The sequence below is a fragment of the Propithecus coquereli genome, unplaced genomic scaffold (genome assembly GCF_000956105.1).
Source record: "Propithecus coquereli isolate 6110/MARCELLA unplaced genomic scaffold, Pcoq_1.0 Scaffold193, whole genome shotgun sequence".
Taxonomy (NCBI): domain Eukaryota; kingdom Metazoa; phylum Chordata; class Mammalia; order Primates; family Indriidae; genus Propithecus; species Propithecus coquereli.
Window position 1 is genome coordinate 2,202,769 of NW_012144190.1, and position 10,713 is coordinate 2,213,481.

General features: G+C 49.2%; 1 protein-coding gene across 2 annotated transcripts in view; it reads left to right on the forward strand.

The window, feature by feature from the left end:
* The window catches only part of VRK3 (vaccinia related kinase 3), a 48,571-nt gene that overhangs the window by 2,746 nt on the left and 35,112 nt on the right, over window positions 1-10,713 (forward strand). Inside the window, exons 2-5 of one of the 2 annotated variants that reach the window (XM_012643107.1) lie at window positions 1,669-1,731; window positions 3,786-3,925; window positions 6,813-6,962; window positions 8,285-8,479. In XM_012643107.1, coding sequence (XP_012498561.1) covers window positions 3,787-3,925; window positions 6,813-6,962; window positions 8,285-8,479 — 484 coding nt within the window. In that variant the 5' untranslated portion in view covers window positions 1,669-1,731; window position 3,786. The remainder of the gene's footprint in view (window positions 1-1,668; window positions 1,732-3,785; window positions 3,926-6,812; window positions 6,963-8,284; window positions 8,480-10,713) is intronic. The other variant, XM_012643108.1, reaches the window with a different exon arrangement.

Here is a 10,713-nt window from a genome sequence, read left to right on the forward strand (position 1 = left end):
GAAAACACCCACTGTCTCTCATGGCCAGATTCCACACTCAGCATCAACTTCCAGATTAAAATCTGCAACAATCTTCTGACCTGCAGCCCCAAGAAAACACTCCAGTTTTTCATTTCTATTTTATAAATTGGTACAAGGTTAAGAACATGGGCTTTAGAGTTCTGGATTTGAGTTCTGTCCCCACCGCATTCTACAGGAGTAGAGTCTGGTCTCGGGTAGGGAGTATTCTCACCCCTTTGAGCATCAGTTTGTAGATTTTAAAGATGGAATGATTATCCCTACCTCATAAGACTTGGGGGAAAGATTAAATAAAACAATGTATCTGGCTCTGCCACGTAAGAGCTGTGTGCCCTTGGGTAAGTCATTTTCCCTCTCTGAGCCTCTGCTTCCCTATCTCCCCAAAGGGGAGAGTCATTCTTGCATTGAAGGGTGATTGTGAAGATTCCATAGATAAGACATACCAGGAACTTAGCACAATGATCTGCATGCACTGAACTCTCATGAAATGGGAGCTGTTGTTAAGTGACTTAACCTCTCTGTGCTGCCGGGGATTCCCTGTTGCAGTTACTACCTCTGCAGAACAAATTATCCCAAAATTCAGTGGTGTAAAACAGCCACGTGTCCTGCTCATGGATTCATTGGGTTGGGGATTCAGAGAGAGTACAGCAGGGGTGGCTGATTTCTGCTTCATGACGTCTGGGGCCTCAGGAGGAAGACTCAGAGGCTGGGGTTTGAATTACCCACGGACGTGCTCACTCGTGTAACAGCAGCAGATGCTCACTGTCGGCTGGGGGCCTCACTTCCTCTCTTCTCTACTTGGGCCTCTCCATGTGGTGTCTCTCCCTGGGCTACTTTAGGCTGCCTCAAAGCATGGAAACTGGCTTCCACTGGTGAGCATCCTGAGCGAGCCAGCCAGGTGCACATTGCAGTCTTTTTATGACCTAGCCTCGGAAGTCTCATGGCATCTTCTGCTCGTCCTCCGTTGGCTGGAGCATCATAAGCTTCACCCAGGTCCAAAGGGGAGGGACCAGAGACCCTGCCTCTTGATGGGAGAGATTACAAAGTTTCCGTGAGCACACAGGACTAAAAATATTGCTGTGGCCCTCTTTGGAAAATGCAGATGCCACCCTGTCCTAAGAAATGATGATAATTCGGGAACCTACCTCTCGGGCTATTGTATAGACTAAATAAGGTAATACATAGAAAGCTCTCTGCCTGGAGGACTCCCCTCCCTCCCCAGATATCATGACTCACTCCCTTGTTTCCTTTGGGTCTCTGCTCAAATGTCTCCCCCTGGGTGAGGCCCTCCTTGGCCACCCCGTGTAAATAGTGACCCACCAACCACCTTGGCATCCGTTTTCTCCTGTGATACTTTATCGTTCTCCGTAGCACCATCTCCATGTGATCTGTTCAACAGTTACTTATTTGTTAGCTTATCTTCCCCCACCAGAGTGTAATCTTCCTGGGGTCAGGGGCTGTGTATGTTTCCTTTGCTGCTGTCTGCCCAGTGGCTGGCACAAACTACGAACTCAATAAATAATGAATGAATGAATGAATGGATTTAGCACATGCTGGCCACACAGCCAATGCTCAGTAGACACTAGCTGTTACCTTTCATTTATATGTGAAAGAGGCATGAGTTAGCTTCTCTACCTTTGTCACTTACAGGTCACTGTCAAGATGGAGTTTCCAGCCCAGTGAATCCAGGGACCAGACCGTGACCCCATAAAGGTACCACCCCCTTGGACACGTGCTCCTTAAGGCCTGTTCCCCACCAGCAGCTGGCGCCTGCTCAGCCCCTCCGTGTTGCTGCTAGCAGACGTCACTCTCGGGAGGAACTTTGTCGTGGGCATGGCAGGGCTCGCCTGGTTAGACACTTGTTCCATCCTGGAGACCATTTTTAACTGAGGGCACTTGGCACCTGGGGACATTCTGCTTAATGTGAAGCCACTTAAAACCACCGCAGATTTCCAAACAAACCTTTCGTTTACACCTAGCAGCATCTAGGTGTATTAGTCAGGCTAGGCTAGGCTATGTCGCAGTAACAAACAACCGCCAAATCTCAGTGGCTTAACACAAACTTGAGTTCTTTCTCACTAACACAAAGTCTAGACAACTCTCCAGGGCAGCCAGCCTCTAGGCAACTTTGATCTTTTGGCTCCTGTGTCTACACCTGGGCTTCAGGTTTGTCACCGCCTGAAGAGAGAAGGGAGAGGTGGCAGTGAGTCCTCTGGCTTAACAAAAATGCTCACCGGTATTTGTACCTTCGAGAAGGCAGAGGCGTCCATTTATGTGTTATTACCAAGACAACAGATCACAAAGACAACCAGTCAGACTTACAGACTTCCTGGAGGGTGAAGGGTACTCGACAACAGCCTTTGCAGTCCGGGGGTCCCGCACGGCTCCTTCGTGTGAAAGAAGAGAAGGGGCAGCTTTGTGCCACAGTGTGGCTTCACTCTTCCGCAGCCCCAGGGAAAAGAGAACCCTGTTCTCTTCCTCTGACTGAGATGTCTTTCACTAGCTGCTTGGATGGCCTGTGATTTTCAAGGGCAAGTGCTGGAATTCCGTAAGTCAGCACTTACAATGTGGAAAGAGGAAAGGGAAGACCAAATATATTAATAGCTGGAATTTTATAGTAACTGGGATACAGGGCACAATATAGTTACAGCAACCACTAACACAAAAGGCTTTCTGTGGGCCAGGCCCTTTGTTAGCACTTGACATAAATGTAAGCATTTAGGCATCAACAACCATTCCATCAGATAGGTACTGGGAGAAGCCCCATTTGACCACTGGTCACACTGAGGCACAGAGAAGTTAAGCAACTTGCCTAACACACAGCAGATCTGGAATTCAAATCCAGCAGCCTAGGACCAAACCTGTGACGTTAAGGACTCCACTGTTGGCAATTGCAACAAAGGCCAACCTTCACAGTGAATAAAGGAAAAGGGTTTGACCAGAACTTTCTCTTGCAAGGTAAAAGAAATTCAGCACGAAAATGAGCACGTGTTCATTTTAACTTCTATTTTGTTATTCTGTCTTTTTAAGTGCTACTGTGTATAGTAAGTCTTAGAATATAATAACAAATAAAATGTCCTTTTTTTGTTGCTGCTGTTTATAAGGTATTCATTTGGGGTGTTTATTGCACTGTCATCCTTGTTGATTTTCTCTTCCTCACTTAACTGGCCTAATGCTGCCATATCCTCATTTGTCATAGGCTCTGTGTATGATTTGGATTTTTTAAAAGTATTAGGAAATATTTCAGAGATACACAAAGTGTAGAGAATAATGTCTCACACCCCATTGGCCAAATCTAGTCACGTGTCCCAACCTAGCTGCAAAGGAGGCTGGGAATTGTAGGGGAGCATATGGATATTCGGGCAACATTGACTGTCTCTCTCATTCCCATGATGTGTTTTAAGAAGTGAACCTCACAAAAGAGTGGAGACACTGTGCCTCTTTGACACTTGTCCTGTGATTGGAGCAGTTCTCTGACAGTGCTTTCTCTGACCTCAAGGCACGCGGTTTCACTTTGTATTTGTTCTGCTTTGAGTCTGCCCTGGGCTGCTAGGATGGGACAGGTGGCTAGAGGCTCGATGCACTGGGCAAGACCTCTGAAGTACCCATTAGAAGTAGAGTATACTTCAGAGAGTATATTCAGGTGTGATAATTTTCTTCCCTTTGTAACCTCATCACTGTGGAGAACTCGGATGACTATTCACGGGTAGTGGATTAAGTTTTTCTTTCAGCTTCCTGTCCTCCCCACCCCCAATTCTGTTTTGTAGCATGATCTCCTTCTGTCCAGACTGTGGCAAAAGTATCAAAGCAACATTCAAATTCTGCCCCTACTGTGGAAAACTTTTACCTGCAGAGGAGTGTGCGGGGTCCCCGACCTTTGTCAAGCCACGTGTGTCATCCCTCCGAGGTAAGAACAGGGTTTTGAGCTTACCCCTGCATTAGGGGTGAGGTACACACATATGTTGGTAGGGGGACACCTTTGTCACCTGTCTGACCCTGTCCTATACTGGGGAAGCCCAGGCCTGGACTGCTCTATCTGCATTCAGTCCCTTGGCATCTTAATTGGTCTCATGGCTTTAAACGCTCTCTATACGTTGACAATTCTTGTATTCCTATCTCCAGCCTGGACTGCCCCCTGCTTGGAGGAGATTTGTGTATAGCAAGCTGCCTGCTTGACATCTGCAGGTTGAGTAGCCCTTATCCAAAATACTTGGGATCGCAAGTGTTTCAGAGTCCAGATTGTTTTGGATTTTGGAATATTTTCATTATTCTTATTGGTTGAGCATCCCAAATCTGAAAATTCAACATCTGGAATGCTCCAATGAGCATTTCCTATGAGTGTCATGTTGGCATCAAAACGTTTTAGATTTCGGAGTTTCAGATTTGGGATGTTCAACCTGATGGATGTCCCGTATGCATCTCAATCTGAACATGCCCAGGACTGAGCTATTGGTATTACAGCTGCCCCCATCTGCCTCCTTCCATGGACTTCCCCTTCAAAGTAAACGGCAACTCCATTTATCCAGCTTCTCAGGCCAGAACCTTGGGGTCATCCTTGAGTCCTCTATCTCTCCCACCTCACATACATCCAGCCCTTCAGCAAATGTTGCTGGCTGTCCCTATAAAATCAATGCAGTATCAGACCACTTCCTTCCAGCTCCCCTCCCACCTCCCTGGTCTATCCCGCCCTCACCTCTGGCTGGTATTGTTGCAGTCTTCTTCATGTGGCAGCAGAGGGGATCCTCTTAATATGGAGTCAGAGCCTGTCATTCCTCTGCTCACACCTTCCCATGCGAAGCCCCACACGACTGGGTCCCCATTTCCTCTCAGACCTCACCTCCTAACCCCCCTGCTGTTGGCGTATGCTGTTCCAGCTGCACTGGCCTCTCCACTCTTCCTCAATACCTCAGGCACACATGGGTCTCTGAGCCTTTGCACTTGGTTTCACGCACCCAAATATGTTGGATAAAATATAAAAAATATATCTTTTTTTTTTTTTTTTTGAGACAGAGTCTCGCTTTGTTGCCCGGGCTAGAGTGAGTGCCGTGGCGTCAGCCTAGCTAACAGCAACCTCAAACTCCTGGGCTCAAGCAATCCTTCTGCCTCAGCCTCCTGAGTAGCTGGGACTACAGGCATGTGCCACCATGCCCGGCTAATTTTTTCTATATATATATATATTTTTAGTTGTCCAGATCATTTCTTTCTATTTTTTAGTAGAGACGGGGTCTCGCTCTTGCTCAGGCTGGTCTCGAACTCCTGACCTCGAGCGATCCACCCACCTCGGCCTCCCAGAGTGCTAGGATTACAGGCATGAGCCACCGCGCCTAGCCTAAAAAAAATATCTTTTAAATATAGGGCTGGGTGGTAGGAAAGTAAGGGAATTCCATGGAAGTGAGAAACTAAAAAAACACAAATCCACAGGGCTAAGCTAGCGTTGTAGATGTTATTTGTCCTGGGGCTATTTGATGGTGGCCTCGAGCCCAGGTTTCACGGGGGTACAGGAGGCAAAGCTCAGGGCGTGAGCAGTGCAGGAGGTGAGATTGGAAATGCACCTCTTAAATCCAGGATGCCTCAGTGGGTAAACGAGAATAAAACAATTGCTCCACAGAGAAAATTGGTGGAGACATTTGTTGGTCTCAGCCTTGGTGGTGGGTGAAAAAAGGAAGAATGTCTTCTCTGAATATTCCTAACCAAGCACTCACATTCTCACCATTGTGGGGCCAGAATTCATACTGATCTGTGTAGCCTCCCAAAAATGCGAGCTGAACATTTAATTAAAGTGGTGAGATACGGGCACCACCCCCCATCCCACATAAACAAATTTTCTCTTGGAAAACACCCTTTAAAGACAGATCTCAGAGAATTCTCACATCCAAGGAACGTGAGTCCCAGTCTTTGTTGACTTAAAAAGAAAGACACCAGGAAATAAGCCATCATGAGAGTCAACAGAAACAGCAAACTACAGAATCAGAACTGCAAAGACCACAGACCCTAGAAGTAACAGATGAGAATATTTACAACGTAAATTGAATATGTTTAAAGAAATAAAAGAATAAATTGAAAGTATAGTGGAGGAACAAGAGTTAGAATTGACCAGGCAGATTTGAGGAGGAACCAAGTAAAACCTATAATGATAAGAATATATATATCATCTTTGCAATTGGAAACTCAATGGATAGGCTGGGCACAGTGGCTCATTCCTGTAATCCCAGCACTTTGGGAGGCTGAGGCAGAAGGATCACTTGAGGATAAGAGTTTGAGACCAGCCTGGGCAATATAGTGAGACCCTGTATCTACAAAAAATAAGAAAAATTAGCCAGGCATGGTGGTGCATGCCTGTAGTCCCAGCTACTCAATAGGCTGAGGCTGGAGGATCTCTTGAGCCCAGGAGTTCAAGGCTGCAGTGAGCTATGATCAGGCCACTGTACTCCAGCCTGGACAATAGAGTAAGACCCTATCTCTAGGGAAAAAAAAAAAGCAATGGATGGTTTAAATGACAGACTAGACATAGCTGAGGGGAGAATTAGTGAACTGGAAGATAGATTTGAAGAAATTACCCAGAAGAGAGCACAAAGTGTTGGAAGATTTAAAAGAAGGGCTAAGAGCTATGGAAGAAAGAATAACTAAAAGAAAGGAACAGTTTGCTTAGATATTTAGGTGATCGAAGAAGCAAGAATTGGCTTTAAAGGCCAAAGGGAAGAGTGTAGCTGAATATGACCTCAGAGTTTCTGGTTTGGTGGTACCTGGAAAGGGCCATTGTAACTCCAGTCTGCATTTGGTCTGCCTTTCTGCAGGCTCCAGGAGAGAGCTGAACTGCAGTTCTGAAATTTCTCCCAAGAGAGTGAAATGGTCTAGCACTGTCACCCCTCCCCAATTATCCCTCTTCTCAGATGGTGACAGTTCTGGGTCTGAAGATACCTCAAGTCCTTCTGGGAGATCCAAAGGTAAGAGTTAAGGTTGTGTGCTGGCCTGACTGTAGATGGAACAAAGGCGGGTCATCTGACGAAGTTTGGGACGGAGCTGCCACAGCCCCAGCTCAAACCTCATCCACCCCTGCCCGGACCCTCATCCCGGCATCGTCCCCGGCTCCCAGTCTCTCCCTCCAGCCCATCTCTCAGTGGCCCCAGAGAGGTCTCTCTGAACCTAGGGCTGCCCTGGCCCCTCCCTGCTCACAGCCCCCTGTTGCTTGCATCGCCCACAGTCCAAGCTCCTTAGCCTGGCATCTGTATGGTCTGGTTCCTGCTTTAGCTCTCACCACAACCCTATGCACAGAAAACTCATTTTTGGAGATTTTTAGGCTCTGGTCTTTGCGAAGTCCGTTCCCTTGGCCGGCATACTGCCGCTTCCCCCACACCCAGAGGGCCTGATCTCCGAGAAGCGTTTCCTGAACATCGTAGCCTCACGCCAAGGCCTCCATACTGCCAGGGCCTCTCTCCAGCCTCTTTATCTAGCACCCGCAGTGCTGCGGCCTTCATTTGAGCACGTGTCACTAGGCTCCATGTCCCTTTTGGCCTCACTTTCTGGACTGAGAGTCCTTTGTGGATGGGGTCCTAGCCAGTGCCCAGGACATGGGAGGCTTGAGGACTGTGTGCTTGTCTCCTGCCTACTGGGCCCCTAGATCTGAAGTCACAGCCTGTGGGGCCTCCCCTTTGTCCAGCCCCCAAGTCCTGTTGCCATTATGTGTCTCGCAGGGATGGCGGGTAGGAGGAACGAGGTAGGGGCTGCTGTCTTTTCCTGTGTCTATGTCTGTCTCTGCCACACCCACCCCACTCTCTTGCCAGTCTGGGAGCCCTGCGAGGGCAAGGCTTCAGTCTAAAAAATTTCTGGTCCCTCTTTAATCTCAGCACAGGGCCAAGTCCTATTTTGGCGTAAATGTCTGGAATACACCTTTTCCCCTGGCAAACTCCTACTCATCCACCAAGACCCAACACCAATGTGCCCTCCTCCAGGAAGCCTCCCAGACTTCTCCAGGCACAATGTTTTTTTCTTCTGGTCCTTTTATCCCTTGGTACTGCCTTGTCTCAGACTGATGGTGTTTAGGTCAGACTTCCCCACCAAATTGGTGGCTTCCAAGGGAAGGGACCAGGACTGACTCATGTCTGGCTCTCCAGCTTCATCACACGGGGAACCTGACCCATAAAAGGTCCCAGGAAGTGTTTGTTGAATGAACAAATAAAGGAACAGTATTATGAGTGTTATTTCATTCTCCATCCAGCTTTTCTTTCCTGGATGCCGCTTTTGCTTTATTCTGACCATCTTCCTACAGGGTCGTGGAGCAGGCCCCCAACGCCCAAGTGCAGCCCGCAGCCGACCAGGCGAAGCCCTCAGACACTCAAGCGGAGCCGGGTGACCACCTCACTTGAGGCTTTGCCCGCAGGAACGGTGCTGACAGACAAGAGTGGGCGGCAGTGGAAGCTGGGATCCCTCCAGACCAGGGACGACCAGGGCATTCTCTATGAAGGTACGCCCTGCCCACGAACGGGCGGGTGCTGGGCCAGGCTGGGCCGTTGCAGCACCGGGACAGGGGGAGGGGGACCCCTTTCTGAGAATGGGAATGGAAGCCATATCCCTAGCTGCAGACCTGCCTCTAGGCAGCTCTCCCTGAGACCCAGGGCTGTAAACCTCCCTGCCACGGGGCCTGGCAAGTGGCGGAAATGAGTGCAGGAGGCCGGAGGACGGCAGCTGGAAGTGGTGGGACCGCAGCCGTGGGAAAGCCTGTGCCCTGCGCAGTGTGCTCCTCCTCGCCTCACCTGCTGTCACGTGGGGGTGCAGGCCCGGTGGCCAGGTGATCAGGACGATTGATGAGCCTACAGAGACAGGATGGACCCTCACCCAAAATTTGGTTCAGATGTTGAGACTAATGATGTTCCACACACACCGAGAGCATGTGAGAGGTTTATTCCTTACATAACTGGGGTCTCTGCAGAGAGCAAGCAGGCCTGCCACGTGGGTCGGAAATGCCTCGAGAGAGGGAGGGGAGGAGGCTGGGGTGAGGTTTCCTGTACTCCGCCAACGCCTCCCGTGGTTTGAGTCTTCTGCCAGCACCAAAGGCTTTCTTATCAGCTTGCCCAGGTGGGATGGCTGCGGAGGGGCAGGGGCGAGGCTTAAAAGCTGTGAATAGTGAAACCTCAAACGGTGGGGTCAGATTCTTTATTACAATGAGGGAAATAACAACTGTGGTGTTAGTATTAGTATTAATAATGCCTAATGTTTATTGAGTGTTTATGCAAGGCCAGGCTCTGTTCTAAGCACTTTATATGGGGTGTTTTTTACACTTTTTTAATTGAGATAAAATTCATAAACAGAAAATTCACTCTTTTAAAGAGTAAAGTTGAGTGGTGCTTGGTATAGTCACAGCGTTGTGCAGCCATCACCACTGTCTGATTCCAGAACGTTCCCATCACTCCAGAGAGAAACCCGACGCCTTTGAGCAGTCACTTGGCGTTTCCCTCTCCTCCCGTCCACCAGCAACCGCTAATCCCCTTGCCGTCTCTACGGATTTGCCTATTTTGGACATTTCGCATAACAGAATCATATGATATGTGGTCTTTTGTGTCTGGCTTCTCCCACTCGGTGTCACGTGTGCAGGGTCCGTCCACGTTGTAGCACGTGTCAGTGCCTCACTCCTCGGAGCTGAACGATGTTCCATCGCGTGGGTGGACCCCACGTGGCTTATCCATTCCTCACTTGACGGGCATTTGGGTGTTGGGCTATTATGGGTAATGCTGCTGTGAATATTTGTGTGCAGGTTTTTAGATGGGCACTTGTTTGCTTTATTCTTCTTAACTCACGGAATTCTCACAAGAGCCTTAGGACATCAGTACTTCCATTATCCCCATTTTATAGATGAGGAAAATGGATTCCAGAGATATTAATACCTCACCAGGCTTTGGGCTCCAGAGATCTTTCAAGTTGTCAGGGAAAACCAGAAACCTAGGTTTTGATAGGAAACCTTTGATTGGGGTGTGCTCGCTGGCCGGACAGGCATGCAGGCCATTTCGAGCCTCCCATTGGCTAGCTCTGCCTTCAAGTCTGGGGAGGGGCAAGGCAGCATGTTTGGGACAGCCCGAGCTGAGTCCTGGCTTGGCTCTGACATGCTGAGCGAGCCCAGGCAAGCAGCTCGAGCACTCTGTGCCTCGATGTCCCCCACTGGAAAAGTAAGAGGTGATGGCCCATACGCCTGTCTCCTGAGCCTGTTGGCTCCAAACGATGACAGGATGGAGGCAAAGCGTTTGGAAAACTGTAAAGGGACCTTCCCAGGCCGAGATAGGCAGTGTTAATCACGGAGGGACAGAGGGCGAGGCACGGAAAGGTCGGGGAGAGAGGAGAGAGCATGGAGGAGCGTGACAAGAGAGGGGCGTGAGCTAACGCTTCGGGAGCACTCCATGCGGGCACCGTTTGGAGCTCTCCATGTGGTAACCCACGTGATGCCCCCAGCTGTGTTGTGAGAGAGGCACCCTTATTACCATCTTACAACTGGGGCACAGAGAGGGGAAGCCACTTGCCGAAGGGCACACAGCCTGCAAGTGGCAGAGCTGGGATTTGAACCAAGGCAGTCTGGCTTTTCCTAAGAAAGGAAGAGAGAGAAGGAATGACAGTGGGAAGGAATGATAGGCAGAGAAGGATAGAGGGAGGAAAAAGAGGGAGAGGGATGAAAACCAACAGCGAGAAAGAGGTGGAGGTGAGAGAGCAGGG